The sequence below is a fragment of the Falco rusticolus genome, chromosome 1 (genome assembly GCF_015220075.1).
Source record: "Falco rusticolus isolate bFalRus1 chromosome 1, bFalRus1.pri, whole genome shotgun sequence".
Classification (NCBI taxonomy): domain Eukaryota; kingdom Metazoa; phylum Chordata; class Aves; order Falconiformes; family Falconidae; genus Falco; species Falco rusticolus.
The window spans coordinates 37,236,042-37,251,866 of record NC_051187.1 but is presented as its reverse complement, the minus strand read 5'-3'; the positions used below and the strand labels follow the sequence as shown (position 1 = coordinate 37,251,866).

The 15,825-nt window shown below is 49.7% G+C and overlaps 2 protein-coding genes across 2 annotated transcripts; both read right to left on the bottom strand.

Moving 5' to 3' along the window:
- Nucleotides 1–567: 567 nt before the first annotated feature.
- ACADS (acyl-CoA dehydrogenase short chain) lies at nt 568–8,178 on the bottom strand. Its single transcript, XM_037405188.1, has 10 exons — nt 8,092–8,178; nt 7,612–7,775; nt 5,887–6,036; nt 5,575–5,686; nt 5,018–5,169; nt 4,570–4,740; nt 3,345–3,482; nt 2,972–3,067; nt 2,593–2,649; nt 568–1,987 (listed from the first exon to the last, which is right to left on the bottom strand). Exons 1-10 carry the CDS (start codon nt 8,132–8,134, stop codon nt 1,835–1,837), a joined length of 1,236 nt encoding a protein of 411 aa, XP_037261085.1. The 5' UTR covers nt 8,135–8,178; the 3' UTR covers nt 568–1,834.
- Nucleotides 8,179–8,247: 69 nt separating this feature from the next.
- UNC119B (unc-119 lipid binding chaperone B) lies at nt 8,248–15,225 on the bottom strand. Its single transcript, XM_037404681.1, has 5 exons — nt 15,006–15,225; nt 14,477–14,590; nt 13,855–13,966; nt 13,442–13,614; nt 8,248–12,530 (listed from the first exon to the last, which is right to left on the bottom strand). Exons 1-5 carry the CDS (start codon nt 15,205–15,207, stop codon nt 12,418–12,420), a joined length of 714 nt encoding a protein of 237 aa, XP_037260578.1. The 5' UTR covers nt 15,208–15,225; the 3' UTR covers nt 8,248–12,417.
- Between the last annotated feature and the right edge of the window lie 600 nt (nt 15,226–15,825).

The following is a 15,825-nucleotide window of genomic DNA, read 5'->3' as shown; positions in this document are numbered from 1 at the left end:
AGCCCAGGAGGTCAGTGAAGATGAACATGGAACAGTAACACCGCATTCCTGAAGTCCTCACTTCCTCGCAGCAAGCAGCCCTAACAGCTCCTGTTCTAGCTGGGTTACTGCAGGAGAAGTGTAAAATAATACCCCTTCCTCCTACACGGAAATGAGCCTTCATCAATCATCAAAGCAGTGATATGGACTGAGATAAAGCTGGAAAGGTGTCTCTCTCCTAGAAGCCCTCCATAATTTGCAATATATTCACAGTTATTAGAATTGTTTTCCAGTAGGAGTACTCCTGTTGAATGCACTGTGTGGCTCTGTTTCTGTTAATCCTTAGGTTTGTGAGAGCAGCAAGGAGAAGTTCAAAACTTGAAGACTTTGCCCCAGTGTGCACTTGCCCTCTAGCGACCTGCAAAGGGATTATTTCTGTTGCTGGTATGTCTACACCCGCTGCACCTCACCGCAATGTCTCGCTGGTGCATGCAGGCACTGGTGGCTTATGCTCCTGGGTCTTGCGGCTGGAAGAAAATATTCTAAATTAATTCACATTTGCATAAAAAAGGAAAGTGGGGACTGGTGGTCCTTTAAAATCAGGGTTTATTTGTCTTCTCTGCTCTCTTACAGAGAATATAAGAATCCTGATGTTTTTCTTTCTCCACATAAATCTAAAAAAAGGCACCACAGAAAAAGAACCATTTACCTCTAGTGTACTCATTGCTTGGACAAGGAGGTGGACCATACAAGCTCTAGCCTTAATCCTCTCCCTCTTTTCCTGAGTTTAGAGCTTTTCTTTTGGCTGTGGAATCTTCTAAAAGTTAATTTCTTGCCAAAAATAACCGATTGAGGATATGTGCTACTGCTAAAGCTTCATGGTAAGGTTTTCTGTGTCATCTGTTCATTTCCTCCTTGCTGCCTAAAACGTATAGAGATTGAAGTGGTTGTTACTGCCGCTTCATGCACTTGCTTTCCTGGTGGGTAGTTGCTGGTGTAGTAAAAGCAGCTTTGGGAGCAGAGTTATTTTGGTGGGTTTGGGGTTTCTTTTTTAAAAAAACCCCAGTCTCAGGCACTGCAGCTTTTCTGTCCTTTGCTTTTACATCCATGTCCCTAAGCGGCCAAGTGTACAGGCTGCTGGGCTCTGCTGGCTGAGATCCAGGCAGATTTTCTAACCTGTGTTTTTACATCTACACAGGGAGCGACCACAGCCTGTCCACAGAGCCCTTGGTGTGTAGGTAGTACCTGTGTCCTCTTGTCTGGCTCCTTTCCTGTTGGAAGTGGGGAAAAGTGCACTGCTGCCAGGATTACCTCAGCACAGCCTGGATCCAGGTAGGAGCTCACACCTAGCTGCATCCCACACCTGAAATTCATTAACATCTGATCAGAAGAGGCAGTATAGCCTGCAGCCTGGAATAGGGCACAGGGGTCACATCTCAGTGCCTCTGACTTTGGCACTACTTAGTTATCCAGTACCATGTAGTGACAAGTTTTTGCAGAACAGCCAGTGGCTGGGAAGTGTGCAAGGAGAGCTGCTGACGTTACTGAACAGCAGCCATTTTGCCACTACCGAACCAAACCCAGCGCTCCAGTTTAGGAAAAGACCTGTGCTCCCCTACAAAGACAGGTTGCCTCCTCCCTCCTGCACTCAGAGCCATTGCTTACAAACCTACATATGGCCTTCAGGCACCATACTTTGTCCAAAGAAGAATCAGCACATTTTAACAAGAGGGTCAGTTACTCATTGGTGAGGAAAACTTCCATCATTAGCCTCATTCAAGAGGGCCGCGACTCAGTCACTGTTGTGCACCATTACAAGGCACTTTGGGGGAGCGTCTTGCTCTAGTTGGCTTCTTCAGCTACGGTAGGCCTTCAGCAACTGGCCTGCTATCACCAGTCTTTGGATCTCACTGGTCCCCTCATAGATCTCGGTGATACGAGCATCACGGTAATGGCGTTCTGCTGGCATCTCTGTCACGTAGCCCATCCCGCCCAAGATCTGGATGGCCTGAAATAAAGGCAACAGGTTAGAATGGAAGCAGGGTCAAGGAATTTGTTTTCTACAGAACACAGCCACGGTTAAAAGGTGCTAAAGCCCACTACAAGCAGAACTGGGAGGGAGACACATTGAATGACTACAGCTCCTTTGCAGTCAGAGGAATAAACAGGATTTGAGCTGGGCAAGAGCAATACTGATGTCCCAGACAGAAAAGGAATTGCTTCAGAGGCATTTGTTAGTGAACCATGTTTAGCTAAAGACACCAGAGGGCCTGCTCCATTTGCTCACTGTTGCAAACTTAGTCCTGTCTGGTGCACCCATGCTGTCTCCCACATTGCTGATCCCACGCAAAACGTTGCCACTGCTCTGGACAGTAGTAGGCACAAGAAGACTTTAGTAGCTGCCACAGGGCAGCATAAATCCCTGCCCACTCCCACAATCCAGGAAGATGACCATGCTAAGCAGCTTCAGCCATATGGGTGGGTTGGTTGGTTTGTTTAAAAAATAAAAAAATATAGCAAACTCCATCCCACCTTCCCCAAGCACTTACTGTGCAACACCACCAACTCCCTTTCAGCATGCTGTATTGCAGAGATGTCAGCTGAACTACTTACCTGATGAGCTATGGCCGTTGCAGCTTCTGATGCAGCCAGTTTGGCCATTGCTGCTTCCTGTGGGGAAGGAAAACATCATTGAGGGTGCAGCTGTCACAAAAAGGAACATCTCACTTGCATGAGGAGCTTGAATGCTCACAGACCAGCAGTGCAGAGACAGGCCTGAGCATTGGTGCCAGCTGAGAGCAGCCACCCCTCTCCCACTGGCTAAAACCAGGACTGAGCGCAGCAGGCTGCCCAAGGACAGACAGCAGAGCCCAGGATCTGCTGGTGGGGTAGACACAGAAAGCACTGGCTGGGCGAGCGCTGCACATGGCGATGCTGTACACAGTCTGTGCCCCACACTATCATGGCTAGACGAATGCAAGGTTGGAAATACCTTTGTGAAGGGCTTTCCATTGTCTTTCAACATTGCGGCTCTCCAGGTCAGCAAGCGTGCACCCTCCAATGCCACAGCCATATCTGCTAGCTTGAACTGCAATGACAAACACTGCCTTTGTTCCAGGTGACAGCCTCTGCCTGCACAAGAACATACAACAAAAGTCTCCCACCCCTGAGGCCCGTATGGCTAGAAAAGGAGCGCCTCCATCCCAACAATCAGTTTTAATGGTGTTGGAAAATAGAAGTCACTACACTGTTTATCACAGACAGGGCAGAGTGCACTGCATGCCTGAAGCTATGCCCGAGAGTCCACATGAACCTTCTGGCAGCCCCAGCAATGTTTGGAAGTGGCCCATCCACCTAGCGTGTACCTGCACTGCCTGTAGCTTTGTGATGGGTGACCCAAAGGCCATTCTCTTTTCAGCATAATTCACAGCACAGTCCAGAGCTGCCTGTGCTATTCCAAGAGCCTGTGAGGCGATACCAATCCTTCCTGCATCCAGAGTTTGCTGAGAAAGACAAAAAATACCTATATTAAGTCAAATCATACTTGATCAAATATAGTACGCTCACACTTCTGATCCTGGAAAGCTGCTGGAGCCTTAGTATCCTCTGATGAGAGACCACCTTGATTCAGAATATTCCCAGTTATGGAGGAATAGAGAGATATAAAATGTACTGGGCACTGCAGAGAGAACCCAGGGGTAAAAGGAGGAAAGCAGAAAGCAGACGTATTGCTAGGCAATCTGGTCAGTTTTACTTTTTGCCCTCATCATTACTACACACACTGAAGCATTTTTCAAAGGGACTAGTGAATTGAGTCAATAACCTGACTTGCCTCAAACACCTACCCATTACATTAACTGCTTCCCTACCTCACTATGCACAGGAAGAATTCACAGCAGTGCAAAAAGGCTTCATCTCCTCAGCCCTGGGCTCAGTGTCTTAAAAAAGTGGTTGGTGACTGACAGGTTCTTTTAGTTTCGGACATAATGGAAGGGGCTGTTCTCCAGGGAGCTCAGCCTTTTTCAAAAAGTCAGGCTAACAAACGGGGTTCTGCCCCTACAGAGAGCCACCAACACTTCCGAGGGACAGTGCATCACTGCAGGAAACCCGCTGTTCTGCAGCTGCCTGGTTCCTCCTCACAAGTCACACACATACTGTAACTCAGATTTCATCCACCTGTAAATGCTATCCAGAGGCTGTCCTGGACCTCCAGGACAGCCTTCCTCTGCCACAGTATTTAGGGGAAATGCCATGTTTTTCACTGGAGGAATAGAGGGTTGGGAAAGGAGAAAAATAAAAATATGCCACCCCTGCTGACAAACCACTTCAGCAGCATCAGCATTATTTCAACTGAGAACTGTGCCACATCGAGTTTACAATAAAAGTGCTGTCAAGGATCTATGGTAAGTTAGCAATTTACCAAGGTCTACAAATGATTTCTCCCACGCTGGCAAGAGGGGTCAACTGCTTAATGTTACACACAACAGCTTACACTAGCGGCTCTCACCAAAGTGATCCTAAGTCTGGAAATGCTAAGCTTAGGAACTACAGCTTCACACAACCACAGCTGCACCCCAATCCATCTCTTACCATGGCGATTTTGAAGCCCATTCCCAGCTGCCCCAGTAGGTTGGCCTTGGGTATCCGACAGTCCTCAAATATCAGGTTGGCAGTTGAAGAGGCTCGGATTCCCAGCTTGTCCTCCTTCTTTCCCAGTGACAGCCCAGCAGTTGGCATGGGAACCACAAATGCACTAATGCCCTGCAACAGACCAAGACTCTTGGGAACAGTGCCAACTTCCTGCTTACCTAGCTGTCAACAGGCTTCCTCCAAACATTTTTCATGGAAGCCACATGTCTAGGTAACCAGAAGGAAAGCGAGAGCTGAGAGAACAAAGCCAGCACACATCAGCCCTTCCTCTGCTCTGCTCGATGCCCAACATGGCTCTAAATAGTGTCCCCAGAGCCTTTTTGAAGTGCGTCTCCTGCACAACTCCTTTACTCCCACCCCTTTTCCCTGACTGACCAAATGAACACACCTTGTGCTTCAGGGATTTATCTGTAGTAGCAAACACCACAGTGGCCGAGGCATCCCAGGCGTTGGTGATCCAGGCCTTGGTGCCATTCAGAACCCACTCATCACCATCCAGGCGTGCCACCGTGGATGCCGCACCCGCATCGCTGCCATTTCCTGAGCAAGGCACCAGCAAACAAAACTCAGGCAATCAGTGACAGCCTGGGGCACCAACTCACCCCTACCCACAGCCCCTCCATCAGCCCAGAGCACCTCTTGTAACTGTGGTGGCAGCATTGCCACTGTCTCTCCCCAGGGCCCAAATAGGAAGAGAAGGGCCCATGTGTCTTAAGATGTGTCTATCTCCAGAGCTCTACTCACAGAGGGGATGAAAATTTTCAGCATGGACCATGGGGATGGCAGTTAATACCTTGGGCACTAAGACTTAATTTACACAGAATTGCTATAAATAACCTTTATACAAACTGTTACAATTTCACAGACCTAAAGTCCATCCTAAACCTAACTAAGGAAAGAAGCTACCCTATGTTCTTTCAACAGGAATGGTAACAGTCACATCACCTGGTTCACTAAGGGCAAAACATCCAATTTTCTCTCCGTCAGTGAAGGGAGTGATCCATTTGTGCTTCTGCTCTTCGGAGCCAAACTTGAGTATTGGCCCTAAATACAGAGACTTTAAGAATTGAGAATTGAGTTAGCGTCTCTTCAAGATACAAGAAATCCAGTAACTCCCTAATGTCTAAGTGCTCTCCAACACACCAGAACCCACCGCAGGAACAGGCCCCATTTCTCCCAAACACCCCTCTCCAATAACCCCCCTGATGCCAGCCTCGGTTCCACGCCTGTCGCTCACACACAACCTGAGACACTTACATTATTGACGCTGACAATGACGCCCGTGGATGCGCAGCCTCTGCTGATCTCCTCCACGGCAATGGAATAGGCCAGATAGTCGAGGCCTGCTCCTTTGTACTCCTCGGGGACATCCATAGCCAGCAGCCCTAAGCCACCCATTTTCTTCACCTGCACGTAGTGAACAGAGAAGTAAGATCCTCTGTACCACCAGTGTCCCAGCAAATCCACACAGACACATGGAGATAAAGACAGGTCATAGCAGGGCTACACACAGAGGAAAAGATGTGCACAACTCCTGGTGAAATGGGAATCTGACTGTATAAACTGGTAAGTGTCCCCAGGTCCCGATGACTTCAACAAGAGCTGTACACAGTCACTGCTGCCTAAGATGAGGCTCTTGCTTACTTAAAGAGTCCTCTTCAGTACTGAGAAGGAGGGAGGCTTCTGAAGGTAAAATAGGGAGGTACAACCCCACCAGCATTTCCTCAGCCTCCCACCAAAGCTCTTCCCCTTGCATGTCTCCTGTCAATAGGAAACTCTCAATGGGAAATCTAGCTGATAAAAATCATTAGAACTTTACCTTTGAGTCTGCTGAGCATCAGCCTACGACTGCAGAAGGAAAGAATTTTACAGAATGAATGACCCACAGAACAGTTTGCAAGAAGGTGACTTCTTCACTCCCATAAAGCCAGGTCTTGCTTCCCAGAGAATTTAATTATTGGTTACATTCTAAATTATTTCACCCCAAGTTCCTCAGCTGGACCCCTGGCTTCTTAACTCTAAGGCCTTCAGAGCACCAACTGTCTCATTCTAGGTCTCTTGTTAACATTTGGCACCATAAAGGGGAAAAACTGGGAAAAAAAAAAGCAGCTTTTTCTCTGTATTTATATTTAAAATGTCAAGCTTTTGGTGTTGCAGCAGTAAGTATGTTACCAGCCTCTGCTTGCTTCAAGAGGAAACAAGAAGAATTTTTAATCATTTTCCCTCTGTATGGGCACCCAAAACACTACTCCTTCGCATCAAATCCAGAAGACGAACAAAAGACAATAACTAGTTCTATGTATATTGTTTTACCTTAATAAACCCTGTTTACATTTTGAATTTTCTTCAACTCGGCATCAAATGTAAAATTCTCAGATAAGAACAGTTAAGTAAAGAGGAAAGTATTTTCTTCCTTACTCCTTAACAGAAAGAGGGTTGTATAACAAAACTTATATGCTTCTGACTGCTTGCTTGGAGCCTTTTGGATAACATAACAGCATGTATTATTTTATGGAGCTTAGTATTTAATTGCAGTTAACAGGTGAGTTAATCTGCTCAACACGGCACAGAATGTACCACTTGCCACAAGAAAAATTACAGGTTTGACTGGGATCTCTATTTCTTCACAGCCCCAGACAATGACCAACATGCATCTATCTCCTGATCATTTCTGTTCACTGTCTCAAATGCACACGGGTCATTGACACTTCCACACCATAAACCATTTTTATGGTTATGTGCAGTCTATAAAAGTATGTAATTGATTTTATAAGTCTGCTGTATTATTGCCCACAGGTAAAGCAGTAACAGAACTAAGAATGCCCCGGTATTAAAACCCAGATGCAGACAAACACAAGGTAAAAGGCTCAAAACGTCCTGTGCACTACAAGCTCCACACCCTAAGAATCCTCCCACAAGCCGGTTTAAGCTGCATTTTTCTACACTTTGCTCAGGCCCTGCCCGCGGCGGAGCAGCGCGCACCTGCTCGGCCGGGAAGCGGTGCTCCTTATCCAGCTGGGCGGCCAGCGGCATCAGCTCCTTCTCGGCGAAGTCCCGGCACGTCTGACGCAGCATCTGGTGGGTTTCGGGCAGCTCCGCGGTCTGGTACACGGTGTGCAGCCGGCGGAGGCACCCAAAGGCCAGTGCTGAAAGGAACGAAGGGCCGTTCTTTCCCTCCACGCCCGGGGCCCGGCGTTAGAAGAGACCCAGGAGGGCCGGGCCCCGGGCAAGACGGACGCACCGCGGCTGGTCCCCCGCGGGGGCACGCTTTTCCTCCAGCAGCAGGGCAGGGCTCGGCTGAAGGGCGGCACCGCCCCGCCGCGGCTGAGGGAACCCGCCTCAGGCCCTGAAGGGCACCGGGGCACCGCCTCCCGCGCCGGCCGCGGCCCCTTCCCACCCCCCGGCAGCCACGCAGCCCACCGAGCAGCCGCGGCGGAGCCGGGCCGAGGCCGGTGCCCTCACCTCTGGGTGCCCCGCCGCCGCGGGCCAGGACCGCCGCCGCCATGCCGCCCGCTGTCGCCTCAGGGGAGCGAGGAACCGCGCACGCGCGCGGCGCGAGCGGCCCACCCTCCCGCCCAGCCCCGGCCCCGCCCACCCCCACAGAGCGGGCCCCGCCCGTGCGAAAACGGGAGGTGGGTTTATTGCTATTGCTGGTGACAAAGGAACGTCCGTACAGACACCGCGACATCCGGGCACCGCGCCGCCGCCCGCGGGGGGAGCACGGCACCCACGGGGTGCCCGCAGGGGACAGCACGCCCGAGGCGGCCAGCCCAAAGGCCACGCTGTGAGAGACAAATACGCGTCCTGTAAGGGCACGGAGATCCCGGTTCACGGAGATTGCTGGTGTGCGTTTAGTCCTTTGCTGCAGGGGAAGAGGCGATGACTCCACCAGGCAGCTGTCCCCGAGCCCCAGCCTCCTCACCGAGTCCCAGGGAGACAGCAGCGCTGGGGTCCCAGGACTACACCTGGTGCCGGCCGCGCTCCGGGGCAGCACCAGTAGCTCAGTAGCTCGGTGTGACAAGAGAGCAGGGCAGAAGACAAACACTGGGAAACAGCTGAAGAAGATGTAATGAAACAGAGCCGAGAAGTAATAACCACGTTTGGACCTCACTGCTTCACCACCACCACCTTCTTCATTCATTTCTGACTTCTGAATGTTCTTCCTGAACCCTCGGAGAAGTGGAGTAAACATCCTCAAGCACCAGAGAGAAGGCTGCTGCTTCTCTGCAGCAAGAGACATCGAAAATTTAAGGAAAACACACAAAGGAAGACACTTCCTACCAAAAACGGAGGACAAGGACAGCAGTACCGAGTCCATACAATGAGAGACAACCATCCTTCACAAGGTGCAATACGTATTCCTCAGTCAATTGTGAAAACAGCTGTCCAGGAAGCTTGCTTGCATGGATCCAAAGCACTTGCCTCAAAAAAGATGTAGAAAAAGAGGTCCTGGTACTAAGAGGACAAATACTGGAAAGATTTAGCATGAGTTTGTGGGTTTGGTCCCTTTTTTTGTTAGAGCAGAACACAGTATGATCCCAACTCTTTTTTTCCTTCCAACTCAGCCAACAACCCGAGAGCAGCTGTCTGCACAGATACCTTTTCCCTTGCTCAAACCTCAGCTGACACTGAAAGCATCTCCCTTGCTTCCAGCACCTGGCTAGGACAGACCATCCACCTGATAAGGGTGCGATCCCAGTGGAATTTCTTCCTAGCTCACTGTCATGAGCTGCTTTGACCCATCATTAAAGCACTGGAGCACACAATCCAGAAGGAAGATGCTCTGTTAAAACACGTTTACCAAAGACATCATCCCTGTCACAAAGAGAAGACACTTTATAGAAAGCATCTAAGAGAAAAGGAATCTTAGGGAAGTGGCAAAAGTGGGGACAGGAGTTTGGAGATCCCTGACTTTTTGGATTACAATCAACTTTTTCAGTGCTGGGTTGCCCTCTTGTAGGGACTTTTTTTCTGCAGCATGGTTTTTTGGGCAAAGACCTTCTAATTTGGCAAAGCAAACATTCAGCTAGGAACTGAAGGGTGCTACCACTACCTGCAAGTCTTCTGATCTTCCCCCAGTTTTTTCTTCTCTTATTGCTGAATAGCTGATACATACACCAATGCGAAAGCAACTGCTTCAATGCTTTTTTCTCATCACTACCGGCAGAAGTAATGACTAAAATCAAGAATCTACTTTCCTATAAGCATCAAATACCTCATTTACATTTGGCAGTGTGCTTTCCTGCCGTCAGTCGCGTTCTGCAAAGCAGCTGCTAGATGGCACCCACACCCCTACAAACACCCCAAGCGTGCAGAGCTGCACGCCAACTACTACAAGTGGCTTGCACGAGTTGGTATTTGCCTGTACAGTAGCTTCTGCTGCTTGCTCTGGCAACAGTCCATTTTCCTTTTAAGAATCTTTATGCAGTGACATAGAAAGCAGATGGGAATCATCACACTTGTAAGAAAAGCAGGAGGTTGCTTCATACAGAAAATGTGATAAAAGTAACATTTAAAGGCACCTGGATTTACACTACACACAAATTCAGCTCAATATGCTAAAATTTCCCAGGGAGTAACTAGCAGGCTCCTCAGGTACTATCCTGAGCATCTCAGAACACTTAAGGAGAAAAATACACTTCTGAGCAGTTCTGCCTTGTCACAAGTAACTTCCAGCAAAACAAACGTTTCCCACCTCAGTGGCAGGACACGAGGCCTTCTGAAGACAATCACCACAAGAGGCATCTCAAGCTCTGCTTCACAAGCAGCTCTAACTAATTCTGAAAGAACTAAATGAGATTGCCTAAGTGCCTTTGGAGATGCTGGAGGGGACTGATGGTAGCAGGACTGTTCATCTTTCAACCATGCAGACCTTGCCCCTCCACATTCCCAAGACATTTGTTGTGGTTGCTCATGATTAATGCTCCACCCAGAACAGGTCATTTGTTGTGGTTAATCATAATTAAACATCTTCCCAAGAGCTGGAGATTCTTCCATGGCTGCCACCCCACATAATCTCACTGCTTACCCTGATGCCAGCTGATCTTCTATGCCAAAATTATTACCATTAATCTGTGAGGTAAGGGCAGTGGTTTCCTATTGCTGTCTATGCATTAACAGGCTCCAGGCTGTAATGTCCACCCCACTTAATCCTGCTAAAACACGAACTACCCTGAATCTTACTTAACACAATAGGTAACCAACTGTATCCACCAAGGAGTTACATTTCAACTGTCTCAAGGAACAAATGTAACTAATACTAGCAAATGCCTCTAGTCTAGACACAACTCAGCTCCCACATACAGGAGACCTAACTGACCAGCCCAGCGAGTGGACAGGAAAAATGCCAGTCTTGAGAGCCAGCAAAATAGACAGAAAATGGTTTTGCTAGCTGAGATTTTGCACAATCAGGAGCTGGGCCCCAGCATGGCCGCTGAGAAGACGTGGGTCTCCTCTTCCCACTGCATGATGTTATTTCCTATCACCAGATCCCAAATGCAGCTGTGAAATAAATACACCCTCTGGTCTGACATTAACTACCTTGGCAGAAGAACTTCCTAAACCATAAACAAGCAGCTAGATAGGCTGAGCAGTGATGGGAACTCAAACAATTAAAAAGAGAATCACGCATATTCTCACTGTAAGAATCCCATTCTGTAACACTGAGTGATCTGACCCAGGAAGCTTTTAGCTACTAATACCTCAACTGAAACAAAGCAAATGACCTGGTAACACCACCATCTCTCCTTCCAGCACCTCTGACAGACCATGCAGGTTTAGAAGTACAGAGAGACTGAAGCCTAGGAAGCTCTGCTTCCTACACGTTTTTCAAGTGATTTTCCACATTCCCCCTTTTCCCTCTAAGCCCCACTCAACTGACACCTCCCCTTCACCCCAGCTAGACTGACAATATGCTGTCGATCTAAAAAGCAATACATTCTGTAGCAAAGCCAAAATTCCTACACAAAAGGAAGCAGGAGAAATGGTAAATATAGTGAGATTAACTTCAGCTCTAAGGTTGACCCCTGAGCTCCAAAATGCAGCAATTTGCTCACAAGAGCTCAAACAGAAATACTATCAGAATGACCTGGGTAAGGCCCCTTCCCCCCGCCCCCCCTCATATTTCCAGCGAAATCTCTGGCAAGACACAGATTAAACTGTTCTCAGGGGCATCTCAGGCCCCCAGAGGCAGAAAGAAGATTCCTGCACTGCTTAGAAGCTGAATTAGTCTCTTATTTTATCTTTCCCACTGGAGACTATTGGGATGAACCCTAAAAAGCAATGTCAGCCATGCTACAAACAAAACCGCTGTGCACTAAAGAGATGATCTATCCAACTGAACAAGAGATCTGCTCTTCAGGCATCACGGGCTTCTTGAAGGACTAACATTTTCCTGCTTAGAAACAGCTTACCCAAACAATCTGACCTCTTGAAAGAGGGTAGTCACCCAGTAGGTGAAACATCAGAAGCACTAAAGGTGCAACCTAACTCTAAAGACTGTAATAACAAGAATTTTCTAACAGTGCCTCTGATCCATGGCCTAACCAAGCTACCAGAAGGTAACCAGAAATAAAGAATGAGAGGCTGGATATGTTGAGTGTCTGATAGAGAAGTATTGCAGGGAGATCCTTTACTTTCATGAGCTGTCGTCTTTGCTTCGTGTTTTCAGCCTCGTGCAAGGAAAAAGGGTTCAGCAAGAAGCCTTGTTGCACGAGACAGCAACTCCAGTCCACTCCTGGACATCTGGAACGGTTAACAGCATCACAGCATCCAGCGGACACAGAATGATTACTGTCCTCCATTATAAGCATAGTCGGCCTTGTTGTGCATGATCAACTTGTTGTCCACAAAGTAAAAGCTGTCTGAGCGGGTCTCATATGGATTTTCAACCATCAGACGGACTGTGAAAGAGAAAGCTCAATTACATTCAAAAGCCTGCCAGATTCCGCTGGACAGCACAAAGTCAAGAGCGAAAAGGACCCTGCCACTCTTCTGGATTTACCAGGCTGATGTTCTGCCCTGCCCAAGTAAGAGAAGCAAACGGCTCCGCTGTGCATGCTTCAAAAACTCTGGCCTACCCCTTCCTATTCTCAGGACCCGTGCTGTCAAAAGCAAACAAAGGGGGATCAAGAAATCTCACACAAGGCAACTTAGAAACTGTCAGAGCCACCACTGGAGCAGAGCAGCACTTACGCCTATAAGCAGAGGGGCAGCAAAGCCACAAATGAAAAAGCGGTGGCACTCTCCACATGTACACAAGGCAGGGCACAAACTCTGCACCTCCTCCTGCACCTAGGCAGCGACAGAAGGGCCCACGTGCTCCTGCTCCATCCACCCCCTGAAGTCAAACGTACCCTGTGCAACGTGTATTTGCAGAGATCTTGGTAGGCTCAAAACCACACCTCTCTGACAAGAGCCAGTTCTGTTCCAAAGCAGGAGGCTCAAGCCCTAACAAGCTAGTGCTGAAAGCAGATGCGTGGCTACCAAAAGAACCCTTTTTCAGGGTTTTGTTATATTCTGGGCTACACTGTTAGGCATCAGGCATGTCAGCTCTGCGACTGATCAGTTCTTACAATCTGTGACTTGGACAACACAGGTTGTCTTACTCTTTCATTTTCAAAGGAGAAGACTTTGCAGCACAAATCCGTAATTCAGGCAAGATTACACACAGCTTAAACTAGGAGTCTTTATCTATTTATTCCTGTCCCCTGCCGTCCCAGTCATAACTTCTTTCACAAGTAGAGAGAGGGAGAAAACGAGCATATGCACACACAAACAAAACACAAGTCAGTGTGGGAAAAGAGATACTTACTAAGGTCTTCTGAGAGCTGAGGGAATTCATAAATGTGTTCACATGTGTTCCTGCTGCTGGGAATGCAGAAGCCAAAATCAAAGTCAAAGTTCTTCAGCAAGCGATCTCGGAAGTAATGTCTCTCAATCATTCTAAAGTTTGACACTGGCTTTTCTCCCACTGTGAATTCCACTCTGCATGCAGAAAGTAGGAAAAAACAGCTAAAATGACATATCTCTCTTCCTACTGGGAAGAACAGAGCCTTGGACCAGAGGCTACACAAGTATCCAACAGATCATTCCAGAAAGAGGGACTCTGACATCTGTAGCGCAAGATGGGTTCTCTCTAGTTTCTGACTCAGTTTTGCTATAAACTGTCAAGTGACACTTTGCAAACATCTGGTATCTCCCTTCTTTCCATGAACTCATACTCACGTTGCACCAACAGTCCGAAGACGGAGAAACGCTGGGGTGAACTGGTAACGAACAAAGCGGCCTGCGCTAGCGTCCAGTTCACTGTTGTCATCTTCATCCTCTTCATCTTGCTCTAGAAAACACACCAGCTCAGAGTTACTCCGCTAATAGCAAACATGTGAGGTAATACTGGCTAGTGCATGTACCAGGACAAACTGGCTATTACTTAGGCACTGAACATAAAAGCGTTTAATAACTGGTCTGAGACTAGCACTAAATAAGAAATAAAAGATCCGCTATGACAGCTGGTGCAGCCTTGGTGGCTTGGGAGCTGAAACCACCCTCAACCTCACAGGATATCCCCCTTCACAACTGCTAAAACACATGAAAGAAACTTTGTACCGTAACCAGCCAAGAAGGGAAGATTTGCAATTGATAGCACTCCCCCGCCTCACGATAATCACTTCACATTTTTGCAACAAGTTTCTCAGCAGAGACAAACTCCGTCCTGTGCTTAAAGGAGAAGAATTTAGTCACCAGGACAGATTGAAGGACCTTTCTGCTTGGTTTGCATGAGTCCTGCATCGCAACTCCTCAGCTCTATGAGTCTCTCCAGCCTCCCTGCGATGTTAGCAGGACATACCTGAAACAGATGGCTTTGCGATTTCAAACAGCACTGTTCCAGTTTCAAGGTCCCGGATCTTAAACCTGGTGAAGTCAATGTTGTAAATGTTGTCCTCAGGTTTGCATAAATAATCTAGAAGAGAGAGAAAACATACAGCGGTATTTCAAAAGCTCTCTGAGCAGTTACCAAAGGAATTTTTTGTTGTTGTTAGACCCAGCCCGTTCAGACACACACTGCAAGTTGTTTTGCAGAAGCTTCATGGAAGCAGGACAAAACTGAGACTAGAAGACACAAAGGCAGGCACGCCAAGCGCCAGCGGCAGAGCGAGGAAGCGAAGGGGAAGGGGTCGGCACAGGCAAGCAGCGACCAGCACCCCAGAGCGACACAGAACACCCGAGCCCCGACCCTGCGGGAGCGGCAACGCAGCCGAAGGCGGGAGCGCCCCGCCGCCCCCCCCGGGGCACAGCACGGCCTGCGCCGCCCCCGCCGCCCGACCGAAGGGGCCACCGGAGCGGCGGAGGGATGCCGGCCCCGGCCCCGCACTCACTCTCCGTCACCCGGCACAGCCCCAGGACGTGCTCGGGCCGGACGGTCTCCAGCGCCAGCAACTCGGACTCGGTCCACGGCGGCCGCGGCGACGCGTCGCCCGAGCCGCGCCGGCCCCGTAGGCGGCTGAGCGGCCCCCCGGTCCCCGGCGGCGGCTTCTTCTCCGGGCCCGCCGCCGCCGCCCTCGCCTTCGAGCCGCTCATCGCCCCGCCGCCGCCAAGATGGCCGCCGCCTCCCTCGGTAGCTATGGGAGCGAGGGGCGGCGCCGCGGCGGGTCAGAGGTCGCGGACGCTGCCTAGCAACGAGCGGGGCCCCGAAGCTAAGCAGGGCCCGCCGCGTACGCGGCCGGAGGGGTTCCCCCTCGCGGGTGTCCTCGGCCCGGGGCCGCGGGGTAGGCCGGGCGGAAAAGCCCGGTGGAAACCAAACAAAAACCACGGCCCGACACCCGTCCTGCCGCCCGCCACCAGGCAGGGGGCCGGGAGATCACCCTGCCCGCACAGCCGGGGCACCGGCCCCCCCGTTAATTAAGTCCCTCCCTCGTTAATTAAATCCCTGCCTGAATCCCGCAGCGCGGCACATAATTACAGAGCGCGCGTGTTCTCGAGAGCCCCGGTCTTTTTGGGGAATGGTGGCAAGCGCTTCCCGGGAAGCAGCCGGTATCTGGCACGCTGCTAGCAAAGGGATGCCATGGGGCATGCACCCCGCTGTTGCCCCAGCCCGGGGACACCCCAGCCGCTGTCCCCAGGGAGCTGGCATCCAGGTCCGCACAGGGGCAGTGACAGGGCGCATGCCCGAGGAGGGTTGCTCAGGGAGTGCCTGTG

Coding starts and splice junctions, on each gene's coding strand:
- ACADS (XM_037405188.1), bottom strand. CDS start 8,134: ATGGCGGCGGCGGTCCTGGCCCGCGGCGGCGGGGCACCCAGAG. Junction 6,037..7,611: donor ACCGCTTCCCGGCCGAGCAG/GTGCGCGCTGCT, acceptor CACTACGTGCAG/GTGAAGAAAATGGGTGGCTT. Junction 2,650..2,971: donor ATGGAAAGCCCTTCACAAAG/GTATTTCCAACC, acceptor CCTTCCCCACAG/GAAGCAGCAATGGCCAAACT.
- UNC119B (XM_037404681.1), bottom strand. CDS start 15,207: ATGAGCGGCTCGAAGGCGAGGGCGGCGGCGGCGGGCCCGGAGAAGAAG. Junction 14,591..15,005: donor GCTGTGCCGGGTGACGGAGA/GTGAGTGCGGGG, acceptor TCTCTCTTCTAG/ATTATTTATGCAAACCTGAG. Junction 13,615..13,854: donor CTTCGGACTGTTGGTGCAAC/GTGAGTATGAGT, acceptor TTCTGCATGCAG/AGTGGAATTCACAGTGGGAG.